Source organism: Haliotis rubra, unplaced genomic scaffold, assembly GCF_003918875.1.
Source record: "Haliotis rubra isolate DU_JTF1 unplaced genomic scaffold, ASM391887v1 Scf399, whole genome shotgun sequence".
Taxonomy (NCBI): Eukaryota; Metazoa; Mollusca; class Gastropoda; order Lepetellida; family Haliotidae; genus Haliotis; species Haliotis rubra.
The window spans coordinates 587,389-605,896 of NW_025767078.1; the positions used below are offsets into that span (position 1 = coordinate 587,389).

Below are 18,508 nucleotides of genomic sequence, written 5' to 3' on the forward strand. Positions count from 1 at the left end.
CATGTGTAACCATTACACAGTATTTCATCTGAAAACTAACTGAGTCATGCAAAAAATTCTTCTGCATAAGACAATCCAGTGATCAACTAGATTAATAGTGAGTTGGATCCCATAACCATTACACTTGCTAATAACCAGCAGAAAAACTGCATAACAATTATCACTGTTTGTCTTTGACGTAAGGTTACTTGTAACATTTGTCTTATGCAAAATCACATTCTTATATTTGAGGTTAATCTTTCTCAATGAAGTACAGATTCCAGTACTTTTGTTGGGTTGAGTCCCATCCAGGATTCGAACCCACACCCCAGGCGTCTAATCACCAGCACAGGAAGTCAGCCACCTAACCAACTCAGCCATCACTGAGAAAGTGTAATCCCAAATATAACATGTGTTACATATGACCACTCTCTAAATGGCATTGTGTATTCAGCACATTCACAAAGCAAATTATCACATCTGAAAAAATATTCCTTGACTTCAACTTCAACAAGCACATTGTACCTTGTATCCTGGACCGAAGCTGGTACATGGCCACAACCTGGTGGGGCTGGATGGCCTCACTAAACAGGTACACAGTGGACATTTGACCACAGAACATGTGGTCCATGTCGCCATCGGAACTGGACCCCAGGTAACACTTGTCAAATGGCTGAAAATATATGTGATGGGACATTTGCTTATGATTGGGAGACAGTTTAGGTTATGAACATGATCAAAAGTATCAATGTTAAAATATATTCAGACACAAAATAACAGTGTCTCCAAAGGCATGAGACTTTGGATCACTATGGTGCTCTTCATCCAGCAGTGAAAGGGTGCTAAGATTCATAAGATAAGCAGATAAGATAAGATAAGATAAGATAAGATAAGATAAGATAAGATAAGATAAGATAAGATAATTCTTTATTGTCCCAAGGGAAATTTGTTTTGCATCATACGTTCTCCAGTTTTTCATTCATAAAGCAGCCATACATAACATTGCAATTGGTAATCATGAAATAATCAGGATACAAATACATCAATTTAGTACACAAACATAGATATTGAATAGAATTTTTCACAATTAAAAGACAAATCATTCACAGAATTTGTTGTTAATGCATCTAATACTAGCTGGAACAAATGAGTGGCGAACCCTGTTTGTTCTAAAAGTCGGCATACGCAGCCTGCGTCCAGAAGGTAATGATGAATATTCAGAAAAGAGTATGTGAGTAGGATCACTTTAAATTTTGTTTGCCATTTTTTAAATTTGCTGATCATAACAACTGCCGATACTTTCGATAGGAAGCCCAATAATTTTAGACGCAGAGTTTACGATTTTTGAAAGTTTGTTTTTATTCTGAACAGACAGGTTCCCGAACCAACTCAAGAAATTAAAGTTTCTAAGTTTCTACGTGTATTTCTGCTGTATCAGAACTGTAGGGTACAATTTTAGGGAAACCTGACAGATGTTAGTCATATATGTTCATATTCAGTGAAATAAATAACTGTGAGGCTAGTGCTGACAGCATGCACCACAACAGGAACTCAAACTGATGCCCAGCAACACTTTTCAAGTGTCTATACACTATGTTCTGCCTTCACCCATGTATGAATATATAAAGAGGCATTGCAGTGTAGTCATTAGTTCTAACACAATGATCTGACAAAGAGTATGCTAGATCACTTCCATAATATTCCTTGAAGACGACTGCTCTCAGCACTTCCTCAGTATTAAGCAAAGAGAGGCCTGTGTGCCTCTGTGTGTTTTTCTTTCTTGCCTCCAAACTGACCACTCCTTGTTTTATCCCAATGATGAGAAGTACCATCTTTTAATGTCTGTTGGTATGATGTGGATGAAGAATGGATCATTGACCTTCTTATCTCGAGGAAGCCACTCACGACTTCACCGTGAAGATGGTCCCATGGTGTTCAGCTAAACTGACTTCTACGAGGGTTTGCAGGGGTTAAAAAATCCCATCGCCCGACGCCCGGGACAAGTCAGTTTTCATTTCGGGCAATCAAATAATGGTATCTTACTTGTCCGTGGGATACTAGATAATTTCCACTTATGGTTTCAAACCGCAAATAAACTTGGATTTAATTTCATATCTGCTCAAAATGTAGCTATTACATTTTGCAATGATAATAAAGTAGAGTTATCTTTCTTTGCTATTTATCACTTTTCAATAAATAGTCCAGTAAACATTAACATCAAATACCATGTTGATTTATTCTTTCATAATTACATCATCATAATTATGTCATAAAATCAGGGCAAGTGGAAAATTAGTCAGGACAAGTTACTTTCTTAAAGTCACTTGCCCTGTGGCAAGTGGCTTTTAAAAAAAAATTGAACCCCTGGTTTGCTGCATTTCATTACCTGACTTAAAACAGACAAATATCGCTTCTGCACTATTAGGCTCTATTTATTCCCCATGGATGAAGGTAGTGTACAGATACCGATGAAGTACTGATGATGTGCAGGCTGATCCTGTCAGCAAAGGGACACAACTCTGTATAAACCTATGACAAGATCTGAAGAAAACTACTTACATCACTGGTGCTGACAAGCCATGACATGTCAGCTGATGATACAAGCTGTCCGTCAACATAGCACTTGATCTCAGACTTGCTCCATCGGTTGTACACGTGGGAGATGGTCACCATGTACCACTGCAATACAAGGCGAGAAGTCAGTGAGTGAGGGAGATGTTAAAGTCTGGTTTACAACCTTTCACTGGCAAACAAGGATAAGTTGAGCACTGACCTGATCATGTGTAGTGCGACTTGCTACGCCTACCCGACGTGAGAGTCTTATGAGCAAAGGCGTGTGCAGCTACACGCGGAATCAATTTCATCGTCATGCAATGCACGTGCACTAGCCTAAATCTGCTCTACCTTTCCCAAACCAATTGGGTTTGCTCATTGCCATGCACTGCCTACTTCTCGTAAACGCATTCTCTGTGCAGGTCCAACTTATCCTTGTTTGCCAGTAGCAAATGTTCTGGAAGACAAGCACAGAATGTTCTCACATGAGGAACTAAGACTAACCCTCCGTGGAGCGAAGTTGAAGTTGACACAGTTTTGGAACCCTTTGCCCTTGATCTTCATGGAGGTGATGACAAGTGCCTCGCCAACAAAGTGTGCAGAGTATCCAACACCCTTACTGGTGCGAAAACTGAAACAGAGAACAAACAACTTGAAATTCACTGTGATAAGAACTACCATATCTCAAAGTTAATGCATTTGGAGTAATGCTGTTTGAAGCAGTGGAAAACAAATTTCCAGCCAATATCACATTTACACGGAGTCACATAACAAACTCTGTTCCGAGTATGAATCTAGTGCTGAAGACATGGCGCCATCTAGAGCAAGTATAGTTTGATGTCAAGCATGATTGAAGCACAGGTGGCTTGGAGGCATCTGGAGTAAATATTGTTTGATGTCAAGCATTCAACAACAAGGGACCCAACAGCCTCCTTGCCACAAGGTGTCAAGAGATGTAGCTTGACAAAGTTCACCACGATCTTTCGGTCCTGAAAGCAATTATCAGTTCATGTTTAAGAGTGAGTGAGTGAGTGAGTTGAGTTTTACGCTGCACTCAGCAATATTCCAGCTATATGGCGGCAGTCTGTAAATAATGAAGTCTGGACCAGACAATCCAGTGATAAACAGTATGACCATCGATCTGCGCATTTGGGAACCGATGACATGTGTCAACCAAGTCAGCGAGCCTGACTACCCGATCCCGTTAGTCGCCTCTTACGACAAGCATGGGTTACTGAAGATTCATTCTAACTCGGACATTCACGGGTCTCATGTTAAAGAATGTATACTGACCAAAACAAGAATGGCTTCTCTCTCTCCACATTGACCCCTGTGACTGGATCTAGCCGGATCCAGCATGAGAACGTCCAGCCATTCTGGTAGGGCCAGTTCTTGATGGGTGGCAAGGCAATATGCTGAAATATAACACAGTTCACAATAAGCAGGTGTGAAGAAGAACAAATCATTGTACCTGTAGTTCCCTATCATTGGTCATACTTCAAATAATCCACAGGAATGTTCGGACATGTTCTTATCCCTCATCTAATGATGAACAGTCATTACTGAAAATCCCAAGATTCAATTTATGATGTCAACAAATTCAACAAAATCATACATATGAAAAAAATACAGATGCGTGAGATAGTTACCGATCCCTTCTTTCCTGGGAAACTGAAGAACTCGTCTGGTCCGTGCCTCTGGGGCATCTGCCTCAGTACATTCAGCAGCTTCACGGAGTGGCGTTGCTGGAGGGGGACAACATCAACATCAGTCAACATCACATTATAACATGAAACTCTCTTTACCAAAGAGTTTGTTTACAATCAAGAGAAAAGTCAGACCATTTTACAAAAATGTATGCAAATACGTTTATGGCAATGGCGTAATGCTAAGTCATCATTGCAACAGAATGTGAGGTGAGGTGAAATTGGGTTTAACGTCGTGCTTGAGAATATTTCGCTCGTATGACAACGTGCATGTGTGTGTATGTGTATGTGCGGCTGCTTGTACTAGCCCAGACTTAAGCTGGTTTTATAGTGCTAGCCCACTGAGATACCATGCCGCAGTGAAGCATGAATACCCCACTCAGACACATTATACTGACTCCGAGCCGACCAGTCCTTGTTCTACCCATTAATGCCAAGAGCCAGACAGGGACCAACAAGTACCATATTTTAACGTCTTTTGGTATGGCGCGGTCGGGGATCCAACCCGCGACCTTCCGCTCTCCGGGCGGACGCTCTAACCACTACACCACGGAGGCGGTCGCAACAGAATGTGATAAATCGAGTCAGTGAATAATATTTCTCTCTGCAGTCAGCAATAATTAAGTGGAGTGTAAATCAAGTCTGGGTCAGACAGACAAGTGGTCAACAGTATGAACAACGCTCCATGATGTTGAGTTACGATGATACACCAGCCAAAGTTCAGACCCTGAAACCCTACCAATCCTCATGTAAGATGGCACTCTTGGCATTTCCGGAATCAGAACCCAACTGACTGACTGAGTTTGGTTTTTAGGCTGCATTTAGCAATATTCCAACATCATGGCGTGGGGACACCAGAAATGGGCTTCACACATTGTGCCCATGTGGGATTCGAACCCGGTCTTTTGATGAGCCAACGCTTTTAACCATTAGGCTACCCCCACCATTTCCCGAATCAGAACCCAAACTAGCTGGACTGTGTCAACCAAATGATATCAGTGAGTAGGACATACCATTGCTTTCAAACATTTTTCAGTTATAAGATGACATATCAGATTAATGAGGGAAGGAAGCCTAAAGTGATGCAGGTCGTAGATAACCGCCATTTTGACAACATTAACACACAGGGTGGTTCTTATAAATTTAGAATTGGAATTGCTCAAATGAATACCTTTGTGTAAAGCCTTTGTAAGCTCTGAAGAAGTATTTCTACTGCTCTATTTCATCACAATTTCACAAGAATTTCTCTTTCATGAAACAGTTTATACTCACCCACTTCCCATCTTTGGTTTTCAGAAGTGTAAAGAGGGATTTAAGTTCTTTGACGGTGATACTGTAACTTGCTAGTGAGCCAAGCATGTCAGTCAGCAAGTCTGTAACACCAAACATGTCGTAGATTAATTCTTGATGAAGGAAGAGAAAATGGTGAAGTTCCCTTCTATGACAGAGTTGTCTCCCTTTGATATTTTATTTCTGTCATGTGAAATTCCATTTGAAATTGAATCACGTACATAAGATATATATATATACAGTTTGTTGATTAAATATTTGAATTGGTTACTTTAACCAAATAAACCCACTCTAACAAACAAAAACAAAACTCCCAAAACCCAAGCAAGCTTTGAATTAACAAAAAATACACAACAGCTCTTTAGTATATCAGATTCTCATGGCCATCCTCACTTTCACTCATTTTGATCATATTCGTGACAAGATGGTGGAATGTGAAATAAAAGTTTCATGAATAGGTCTGTAAAAGAGTGTAAATGTTTAACAGCCAGAGTCAATTAACTTAGGGAACAGTTACAAAACAGCATAACTGGAATATCATGACATCAAGAATATGATCAAGGGATAAAATGTAACCTTGAAGTTTTTCCCACGAAAGTGCTCCCATCACCAACACGCCAATACACACACACTACCTGCCATCAACCCGTTTTCACACAATACGTGCAGGTACTCATTAGTCAGTATATAGAATATACACACTGCTGCACAACTACTTCTGTTTAAATCCTAACAAGGATTTACCTTGGATTTTACAATCAGTGCCCCTGATGGACAAATGGGGAAATCACTTAAAATTGGGTTCTTATTATACACATTGAGATTGTTATTGTCTCAAGTCTATAGGTATCTTAACAGTGTATGTCACTATCTGTTTGATTGGCATTTTAGAAGTTGATGAATACTAACAAGCCATCTTTGCTAATTAATCTTGTCAGTTACCTGTATGTATATATTTTGTTCTGCCTCATGAAGTTGGCTTTTTACAATTGTTGCTGCATTATTACCAATATCCATAGTTGTTGTTAATCCCTTGACGCATACCTTCATGTTGTCTTAATTAATCCCTGTTAGATGTATATAAATCTTTTCTGTGCTGTAGTCCTTGACTCTTGCTCCCGTGTGCGAAATACGCATTATGTCGGAAAGCCCACATTAAATCTCCAAATAATCAACATCTGTAGTACTTCAATCTTGCTTGACAACGGTATGAGAATAGAGACCGAAACGTTGCATCATAATATAATACAGAAGTTGTCATCCATAAACTATCAAACCTCTCTTATTAGTGCAGTGTCACAACAGATGGAACCAGTTTGGTAATGAAAAACTTAGCATTTACGTCCAATCAACATAAGTCACCTCTAAGATAAAGCATATGGAAAAACTATATTATTTTTTTACTGACATTTGCTGCAGACTTCAAGCCTACTATCTCCCTCTGAGCTGTCTATTTAAGAATCCCCCATTCTCTTTTCTAATTTGCCCCTATTGTGCTGTAGGATTTAACCATCGAATCCTTCAGGGCCTTTTATATGCAAATACACAGGCCGGGTTAATTTGACCTTGTCCTTACCACTTGCCAGTCAACTCAGCAAGCTCCACACAGTGATGTATCACTTTCTATGTCTTCTATGAAGAAAGCAAAACAACTGTGTCACAAGCTGAGATGGAGCATAAAATAAGGTTGTACTTCTTTTGCTGTATCTAAGTCCTCTGATATAACAATAATCATTACCAAATAGTTATGGAGAGCACTTATTATTTCTTTAATATTTACCTAATTACCTTTATCAGACACATGATATCAATCTAATTTCAACTAGTCACATTTGTGTAAATTTTATTACACAAATATTATGACACATATCAGCTGTCATCTTGATTCAGTCAGTGTTTCCTTGCTACACAACAATTAATGTTCACCAAAACAACAGACGTTCATCGCATCCCACAATTCAACATCTTACACTGGCAACTGTAATTGAATAACTCATTATCTTCAAAATGGAAGGAATCAAATTCATTCCCTAATTAGATTTCCTGAAATAATTGTCCCTCTGGAACCATCTTGAAATTACAAAAATGTAAAATATAAATCTGATATTTACTTTATTAGCCTTCAATCCAAACAGAACACTTTAAAGCAAGAAAACACAAAGAAGACAGCACCCTTTGGAGTTCCTGTTTATTTTAGTACTGAAAACTGAGATAGATTAGAGTGTCACTGTGCATTTTTTTCTGGATTTGGAAATTCCCTAAAGTTGGCCTTCCCTGGCAGCCAGATCTTGAGAGAGGGAAGCTGCCGACATGTGATGAATGCAGTTTAATAAAGCATGGCAAATTGAGGAAATGGTCGATACATCTTCATTGCAAGATGGGAAGGCGTAATCTGTGTGCTGTAGTCTTGCTAATCACATCCATTCACGCTGTGATAATCTCTGTTACGACAATTTTATGACCGGAGGCCCGACACATACATTGCTTGACGATAAAAGTTTAATTTGTTCTCAAGCATTTTTACCACCATGAAATAGGAGGATCTCAAAGATGTTTGATCGTGGGTTTGATCATGAGTTTGATTGCCTAATGTTAAATTTGTAGATGTTTTACCTCGCGTCTCTGACAGTGACATTATTCTTACACCAGTTTTTGCATGATTTATAGCCCAAGGTCATTCAGACACTCAAATGTGAAACGATTTGGTAAAAATAGTATTCCGTGAATATTTGTATGGTTAGGCCAGACCAATCTTATTTCTTGTTTTACGGATCTGCCAGGTCGTATTTCTTCAAGATAAGAAAAAATAAATATAAATAAATTTTGCCTGCTCGAAAAATATAATCCTAATGTTAAGATATACAGGAGCGAGACTTCGACTAAGCAAGGCAGTTTTTTGGACAATAAAACACTGGTATCTGTTCTCAGAAACTTTAAACTGAATTATCTAATAATATTTACGTTAAAAATCAGTGAGGTGAGGTGAGGTGAAATTGGGTTTAGTGTCGTGCTTGAGAATATTTCGCTCATATGACGATGTGCATGCATGTGTATGTGTATGTGCGGCTGCTTGTACTAGCCCAGACTTAAGCTGGTTTTATAGTGCTAGCCCACTGAGATACCATGCCGCAGTGAAGCATGAATACCACTCAGACACATTATACTGACTCCGAGCCGACCAGTCCTTGTTCTACCCATTAATGCCGAGCGCCAGACAGGGACCAACAAGTACCATATTTAAACGTTTTTTGGTATGGCGTGGTCGGGGATCGAACCCACGACCTTCCGCTCTCCGGGCGGACGCTCTAACCACTACACCACGGAGGCGGTCCAAAAATCAGTGCTTCAAGCACCTCAGTGAGTGTGAATTTGAAATCCACTGCCTTTGAAAAACTCATGTGGGTTTCTGCTTTGACAAAAATCCGTTAAACAAGAAATAGAATTGGTCTGGCCTTATGAAGAATAAAGACCCAGAGAGATGATTACTTAATATTCGTACTTTCTTTAAAAATTTGATTTATTGCCTTGTATGATTTATTGTAACAATTAACATTTCCTTATCAAACCTCCTCAACATGCTAGTGATAGAAATAATGTAATTAGTATTCACTGAATAAGAAGTCTTAAAATTATACAATTAAATTATTCAAACCATCTTTGAAAAATTTGTTTTTGAAGAAGATTGTTCAATGCCTTGATCGACCATGGAAAAAAGAGACAAAAACGTAAGCCCATTGATAAAGGAGTTTTGACACAAGCTTATTGGCCGTTAACACTCAAATGAATCCAAAACAAGTACCTAAAGAAGGATCAATGCCTTCAGCAAACATCCAATGAGAAATTGATTGAATTTCCCCTTCTGATACTTGAGTGTTGACATTCTAGCATGTTCCAGCATGAGGGGGGAAGTTTCTATATTAACAATTTACAACAGGACCTCATCAAACGTCGGACCAGGCTTTGATTTTAGGAGAAGCGCCACAAGAACTAGGATGCTCAAGGCAATAAGTTACACAGGTTTTGCTTTGAATTGAACAAGCAAATATCTATTTAATCTCAACTGTCAAGCATCTTTCAGCATAAAATATGAAAAATTGTGTATGACATAAATTTTGTTAATAAAAAATGTCTGCTGAACAAATTTATTCTGGCTGAATTTAACGTTTTATTATAAATCAATGTATCACTTGTTCTAAAGCAGAATCGTAACCATTTAGGAAAGAATGGTTTCACAAAGCCAATGTGTGTGTTTGTGTGTGTGTGAGAGAGAGAGAGAGAGAGAGAGAAAGAGAGGAGAGAGGAGGAGTGAGAGAGAGAGAGAGAGAGAGTGTGGGTGTGGGTGTGTGAGAGAGAGAGAGAGAGAGAGAGAGAGAGAGAGAGAGAGAGAGAGAGAATGTGTGTGTGTGTGAACAAGTTTATTCTTGGTTGAATTTTAGGTTTTATTATAAATCAATGTTTCACTTGTTTCACAAGCTGAATCGTAACTATTTATGAAAGTTTCACAAAACCTCAGCAATGTGTGTGTGTGAGAGAGAGAGAGAATGTGTGTGTGTGTTGTGTGTGACAGAGAGAGAGAAAGAGAGAGAGTGTGTGTGTTGTTTTTTGTGTGTGTGTGTGTGTCCACATATGGGCTTCACCCATTGTAACCAAGTGGGGATTCTAACCAGGTTCTTCAGCATAAGATGACCACTTATAACTGGGTTGCCATACCTCCTAAGAGCGCTACGCCTTGTGTGTGTAGTACAACAGCAACTTCTCTCACCACATAACAGCCTTATGACAATAGATTTATCTGTCATGTCATCTTAATGAACATTTTATCTAAAACGAGATACAATTATCATAAAATGGACTTCTGGTTGTTTTCACCAATAATTATTTTCCAACTTGCATGTTTTGTTCATCAAGATGTTTCATTTTTCAGAGATCAGGTTCAGCAATTGCTTGGGTGATACAATACAAGGTAACACAAAAGTAATTATCAGGCTAGTCATTCAAAAAGATTGAAATCCAATCACCATTCAACCCAATTACATAAAATTTGAAAAGAAACATTTTCTCATTCTCCGTATGAAGATGCCTCATGTACTCAATAATCAGTGATGAGCCATTTTAAAAATAACCACCAGAAAAGAATTATTGAGAGACCTCCTTGGAGTTTTCATGTTGGCAAACTGAACCATATCATTGTTACCATTACAGCACGAGCAAGTTCTTCCGATTGGGAATCTTTTAAGGGCAATTTGACGATTTCTTATTAAGAAATCAATTTATAATAATACAATACTTTTATTCAATTGTATAAATAGCAATGGAGCTGGGCTGCTCATTTAATTATTCCTCTAGAACGGTTAAAATTTGTTCCAATTGTAATAACATCCTTGAATGGCCCGATGTCATTGTGAAAAGAACCAAATTATCAATATTTTACGCAGGGGATTGAATGGGAGTTATCTGCTTGAAGAAAATATGGATGTCAATCAATCAGCTGGAATCAATAGATACTTTTGAAGACGTTTTTCATGATTGCAGACAAATCCAATCCAGATTTGAGATGGAATGCCCATGTGATATGTTCACTTAGAAAAAAGTGATTCAGTGTTGTTTTATGTGCAGTCAGCAATATTCCATCTGTGTCTGGCAGACCGGAGGATGATAGCATGAGCATGTTATCAGGTCAACATGACACTTAGCCATCTTACAACTTAATGACCAAAAGAATGAGTGAGTGAGTTTAGTTTTACACCGCAGTCAGCAATATTCCAGCTATATGGCGTCGGTCTGTAAATAACCGAGTCTGGACCAGACAATCCAGTGATCAACAACATGAGCATCAAACTACGGAATTGGGATATGATGGCATGTGTCAACCAAGTCAGCGACCAAAAGACAACCCTCCAGATGTTGTTTAATGCTGCACTCAGTAATATCCCAGCAAAATGCCTGTCTATAAATAGTAAAGCCTGGGCAATCAGTCAATACCAACATAAGCACTGATCGACACAATCTGGACACAATGACATACATCAACCAAGTCGTCCAGTCCCATGTGTCGCTTCTTACAACAAACATGGGCATTAAGGCTAATTCTAGCCAGCTCTAATGAAGAGCGGGGATATTGGCAACCTGCATCACCTGTCTAGCTCACGTATCAATACAAATCAGGATGCTTCAGACTTGTACAATACATCATGTACACTATTTTGAGGGTGGGCACGTTTTTTCAGTCGCCATGTTTCTACGGGTGGCATTTTAATTGCAGTTTGAATACGCAGTTTCTTCAGAGGCTGTCACAAAAAGTAGTCAGGGAACCAGTCAGCGCTCATTATTCATGCACAGTGCCTTCATGAGGTCGGGTTGGTTGGTTGTTTAACAAACCAACCAACCAACCTCACCTCATAAAGGTGTGTAGAGTATACTGGGTAAAAGATCTTACCCAAAGACACAGTGTTTTTTAATAACATTTTTCATAAAAAATATTGAATGTTTTAAACCCTGTATCAGAATCTTAAATTCACGATAAGAAATGAGGCCAAAATTCAAATTTTAAACTGTTTGGACAAGAGATGTTGATGATAAATTCTTAATGCCCAGAGGCAAGTACTGGTAGTTTAAAGAAGGTAAGAAAAGCTTTTCTCTTTTTATGGACCAGAAACAAAATCTTTTTTTTTTTAATACCCACTGCCAAAAAGGCACATTCATCACTGGTTTACAAGAACAGAACTTGGATTTGAATCAATCTCACACAGACAGAAAGCTTTCCTGTGCTGAGATATGCGCTCATCTTTAAACACTATACACAACATACCATTTTGTGAGCACCTTGCATCATCAGTCATACGAACAATCTTCTTGCAAATCAATTAGATGTGAGAATGTTTAACACCTCTCCATCAAAATCAATTTTTCTTTAAAATAGTCATTTTTCACACATGATTACATTCACAATTGTAATATCACAGGGTCTTGATAATGATATCAATTCTGGAATTTCACACAAGGCTCCTTTTAATGTTATGCTCTGTAATAACCAAAAGATCTCATCTTGTTCAAAGAAATCTGAACTGTAGAATCATTATGAAGTTTCATAATAGATAATATATTCTGATATAAATGGTAAAATCACAATGTAGTATAAGGAAGTATTTGACTGTAAACCACATATTGTTCACATGCAATGTTGGGATCAAGTCACAATGATAAAACATTGTTACATTGGCATGCTGGTATCACATACAGCACGACATCACAAGATTTGAACTGCTACGAGGACAGGCATTAATAAATGTTAATCTGAATATATCATGCACTAACTTCATGTTAAAACTGAATAATCAGGAACAGTTAAAATGGAATATTCATGCATTCCTGTCTTAATATCATTAGCATTAACATGACAGATGGCTGTATCATCTTAATGCCAACACAGAAAATCCACATCACAACACTGTCATTCAAATGACTGAAATAGTCAAAATTTGCTTCAAATTAGAGCTGAAACCTAAAACATAATGCTCATTTATAAGCTGTTGCATTCAACCTAAAACAAGCAAGTAGCCAAACATGGCGCCAATGGTTTGGAGGGATTATTGCACAATGAACATCCCAAGCAGTTTAGGCATGGAGGGGTAAACATACAAAAAATAACCTTGTTTAATCGAGCTTTCATCAGAACAATACTATTATTTGTTCATTAGAACATGGGTTCCCACCTGGAAGTATTTCAAATATTGTGCTATGGTTCTATGAGGTTTGTTCCATGAGTGGAATACAAATATAGTGTTAATGAATATTGATCATCACATGGAATATATAGTCTAAAAGCATGTAGCCTGTTGTCATTACAATGAAGCAATTCGATTTTCTTTGCATTTGCCTAATTGTTTTGAATAATTGTTGGTTACAATAGGCTGAAATTGTCACTGACTTGAAAGTGCTTTAACACAGAAAAGATCCATACATCTAGAGATTAGTGACAAAATAAAAATTGTTACAAAATAAATGTTACTGTTTTGCAGTGAGTTACACATGTGATCCTTTTGATGTGTCTTTTTAAAAATGTGATCAAAACTTTACACATTGCAAGGAGTCAAAGTATATTTATTCCTATGTAAAATAGGCTACATGCTGATAATTAACTGATACTAAATATTTAAGAGTAGAACATGTTATTTTCATATATTGGTTCTTGAACATAGCTTGTTTGACATACTGGTCGAGATTAGAACAAGGAAAAAGCATGCGTACCATATTCCCGCTAAAACAACACTTCAGCACTTCTGTGATTAAATCTTGCCATAGTGGTTCTCATTAACGTTAGAGACCAGAGCAAGGTACATGACTCTGTATATGGATCTTTTAATGGCAACATCATATTGGATTCAGTAGGCCTAGCCTGTTCCCTTTCACAAAGTGATGCAGACCTGTGACTATCATAACTCAGACTTACGATGGTAGTGACCATGGTAAGTCGTATTCTTTAACACAGACTTACGACCGTCGTAGAGCTATGACCATCGTAACTCCTATACTTTTAATACAGACTTACGACAGTCGTAGAGCTATGACCATCGTAACTCCTGTACTTTAATACAGACTTACGACAGTTATAGAGCTATGATCATCGTAACTCCTGTACTTTTAATACAGACTTACGACAGTCGTAGAGCTATGACCATCGTAACTCCTGTACTTTAATACAGACTTACGACAGTTATAGATCTATGACCATCGTAACTCCTATATTACTTACGACAATCTTACGCTGCTGCCACCATATTACGACTGTCTTACTGTTACGGCCATCATAACTTCTATACTTTAACACAGACTTACGACAGTTTTACTGCTATGATCACTTTGTGAAATGGATTCCGAATTAAGATTTCTAATGTCCAGTGCACTTTGAAAGGCTGTGGTATCAGATACATGGGGCACACTTGAGATGAGGTGTGGTGATAATAGCATGGAAAGAGTGAGTCGCGTTTCTTGCTGCTTTGAACAACATTTCAGTTGTATCACAGCAGGTCTGTGTAATGTGGGAGGGAAGCCTGGAGTGATGCAGATTGTAGACATTTTTAGTTTGAAACCCATGAGCATGGGAATGGTGCTGACAGACGAAGCAAATTAACCTCAACGTATATGTCATCTAAGGGGCATAACTCAGTAAAGCGAATACACTCTCTTATTTATTCGGTGGTAATCAATGACATAAAGTTAAATTATTTAATATCACATTTCGAGGTGACTGATGAGAAGCCAAAATGGCCCCATGAAATGGAGATGTGAGTTATCTCCCCTTGTCAAGTGTTCAAGTCCTTGACCTAGTGCAAGTCATCTTTACCCAACCTCTGCTCAGCTAACTGGGTATCTGTCAGATCTCTACTTCTGTGAGAAGGATGAAATACTGTTAACCATTAACTTCGTTTAGGATGACTGTGCTACACTCTGTGATCCAATATCATTGCTATCACCACACCTTACTAACGACTGTCTCTATGAAGCAAAAGCAAGGGGCCACCGTGTGGCCATGTATGGGTCACAACTAATAAATCTATCTAGCTATGAAGCAATGATGCAATCAAGTGCAAGAAATGCATGGGCCATCCTAATGTTCAGAAAATGGCCTAAGGCAGTCTCCATTATATTGTCAGGGCCCACTTGCATAAATCAATTCTAGCGTTAAGATTGTCATTAGGAATATTATTTGATAACATGGATTAATGTGAATGGTATGCAGCTTGATACTTTCCACTCCATGGGAACACCAAGAGCTGTTTGAGATACACTGTGTCAGCATGGCCAGGGACCATCTGTCTGATACTGAGCAGAGTCAATGTTTAGTTTTAAGCTTGACTCAGCATGTATATCCCAGCTATATGCAGCTGGTCTGTAACAATCGAGTCTGGACATACTAACTGTGTCTCAATATATGCAGTGACACCTGGCTTGAGCACCTGATCTGCAGTAATTGGGAACAAACTGTCTCAATATATGCAACCAAGACACCTGGCTTGAAACTGACCACCTATACAAACTGTCTCAATATATGCGTTAGTCACCTCTTACGACAAGATAACTGTCTCAATATATGCAGCATGCACCTGGCTTGCTAAAGACCTATTCTAGCCCAGATCTAACAAACTGTCTCAATATGGCAGGATGGGACCATCTGGGACCATCTGTCTGTCTCATACTGTGCAGTGTCAATATATGCAGGATGACACCTGGCTTGACACAGGAGACGGTACATACTGTGTTTCAATATAGGCAGGCTGACACCTGGCTTGACACACCTGGTCTGCCAGAAGGAGACTACACAAACTGTCTCAATATATGCAGCATGACACCTGGCTTGACACACTTGGTCTGTCAGCAGGTGACTGTGCAAACTGTCTCAATATAGGCAGGATGATACCTGGCTTGACACACCTGGTCTGTCAGCAGGTGACTGTGCAAACTGTCTCAATATAGGCAGGATGATACCTGGCTTGACACACCTGGTCTGTCAGCAGGTGACTGTGCAAACTGTCTCAATATAGGCAGGATGATACCTTGCTTGACACACCTGGTCTGTCAGAAGGAGACTACACAAACTGTCTCAACATATGCAGCATGACACCTGGCTTGACACACCTGGCTTTACACATGTCTGTTTGCCTGAGATCTGACACACTGTGTACATTATTACACTTGGCTTGACATACCTGTCTTGACACACCTGGCCTGTCTGTATAACAGTACAAAGGAATAACTTATACTACAGTCTTAACATTATAACATTCATACCAGTAGGCTTTCTACAAAACAGTCTTGAGCATGACAATGATGACCATTTCAAGTCATGATGCTAATGCTAAGATTGTTTTGTGCACGTGGGCCTAGACTTAAGCAACTGAGCAGAGAAGTGCTGAAGAGATGTCATGAAGCAGAATGTGGTAGATTAAGTTACAATGGACAGGGAGAGACGGAAGAATGGACCTAGAACTGTCGGCATACACTTACCACTGATGCCTGGGGAACGCATAGAGAGATGAAAATAGAAACATCAAAATGAAGATGGTTGTATCTGGGTCAGCTCATGGCATTGGAAGGACATTAAAGTGGTTATACAAAAGCACCCAACTTAAATCTAATCAATGTGTAACTAATATGACTAGAAAATATTTGCAAAATTAAACGAAATAATTCTAGGATATTAAAAAGAAAGTTCTGTCGGATGACTGAAAGAAATCAGTATGAAGGTAGGGAAAACATTGGTTATGAACTTCCAGGATGATTATTATGAATTTATGGTATGTATTACATATCAATTTCAATTCTGTTTTCAAATATTGATGTGTATTAAGTATACAAGCAAAATAATTGGAGGAGACAGAATAAAAAGTTTCTGGGAAGCATCAAGGATACAGGATTCCATTGCCAAAAGCTAAAATAAATGAAAAAGTCCATCTAATTTCAGGATGTCTCAAAATAACTCCAGTTGGGGAGGAAAAAATGCCTCAACAATTGGGAAAGGGTTCATTAGAAAGAGGTTCTACAGTAAGGGTCTTCAGTCATGCTTTCTTTTTCTTTATATGTGGATGTGCAACATTTCAGAAGGTCATATAGATCAATTACACGATTCTATGCATGCTCTTCCATTCCCATTATGCGAATATGGCAAGACTTGGAGTCATTAGACAATGCGGCGCCGAGTCTTGCTACTCATTATGGCGTTATCCTTCCTGCCTGTCTAAAGGGCCAGTGTAAGGAGTTGTAGGTCACCCACCTGCTACCATGTCATCTGAACTCTCCAGCAGTTCTAGCACCCGGCCGATCAGGCCCACCTCTGTACATGCGTGTAGGTTTCGACGGCTCTTCTTCAGAGTAGCTGTGAACACACTCCATATCTCTGCCTGTGAACACAAACAAATGAGTTGGTGAATGTGTTGTGAGGTCTCCGGTCGAGTGAGTGAGTGAGTGAGTGAGTGAGTGAGTGAGTATGTTTTTACGCTGCTTTTATCAATATTCCAGCAACATCACGGCGGGGACAGCAGAAATGGGCTTCACATTGTACCAATGTGGGGAATCGAACCCGGGTCTTCAGCGTGACGAGCAGACACTTTAACCACTAGGCAACTGCACCGCCCCTATCATGATTCGGATGGACATCTAACATTTGATATGAATATGCAAAATAATCCTACTTGAGTCTTTCAAGTATTTTTTTAAGAATGCATAATGGCAAATCTGAATGAGCTGGACTCCATGGTGACAGCTTTATGTTGAAGGAAAATCCAAATGCAACACATGTCTTGGCACTTCACTGAATCAAATGTTATGAGAATCTAACTACATGTATTTATTTTCCATGAACTGAATATCAACTATATTTATCTTTCCTAAAAAAGTATATTCATCCTTTCGATATATAAATTATGTTACATGTGTGGAGACTGTGATTAACACTGATGCTCTGTTTAATAAGGACACAACTTCCATTGTCTATGTTCCAGCTGGGGTAAGTACACAACAAAGGGGATTACATAATTGTAGCTTGGGTTTTGTCTTGTACAAGCTAGTTGAACACAAACTGTTCAGTTCCCTGTTTGAGAGTGTTGTGAAGGGATGAGCCATGTCGACAGGGAATGCAGCTTAAACTGAATATGCCATTCAGCATTATGTGAATCCAGTACTTTTGTTTCATAATTCGTATGATGGACTTTTGTGTTGATGTTCAGTGGATCTTATTGGAATATGGAACATGATTTCATCAAGAAGTAAGACTTTTTACCTGATCTCACTAATACTTGCTTTTTTATTATTGTACATAATGTAAAAGGTAAGAGTTCCGCCTGTAACCCCCGCTTGAAATGTATTCTGTTTATTATGATTATTTCAAGGGGTTAGGGTTTAGGTTTAGGTTTAGATTTAGCATTATGTTAGGTTGAGGGTTAGGGTAGGCTTTCTATAAAAAAAAATCTATTCTTACTATAGAT

The 18,508-nt window shown here is 38.7% G+C and overlaps 1 protein-coding gene across 1 annotated transcript in view; it reads right to left on the reverse strand.

Moving 5' to 3' along the window:
• LOC124287018 (neurobeachin-like) overlaps positions 1-18,508 on the reverse strand; it is a 263,526-nt gene that overhangs the window by 172,569 nt on the left and 72,449 nt on the right. Inside the window, 8 exon segments of the mRNA XM_046723474.1 lie at positions 505-519; positions 521-652; positions 2,539-2,658; positions 3,037-3,163; positions 3,826-3,947; positions 4,182-4,277; positions 5,511-5,611; positions 17,299-17,425. Coding sequence (XP_046579430.1) covers positions 505-519; positions 521-652; positions 2,539-2,658; positions 3,037-3,163; positions 3,826-3,947; positions 4,182-4,277; positions 5,511-5,611; positions 17,299-17,425 — 840 coding nt within the window.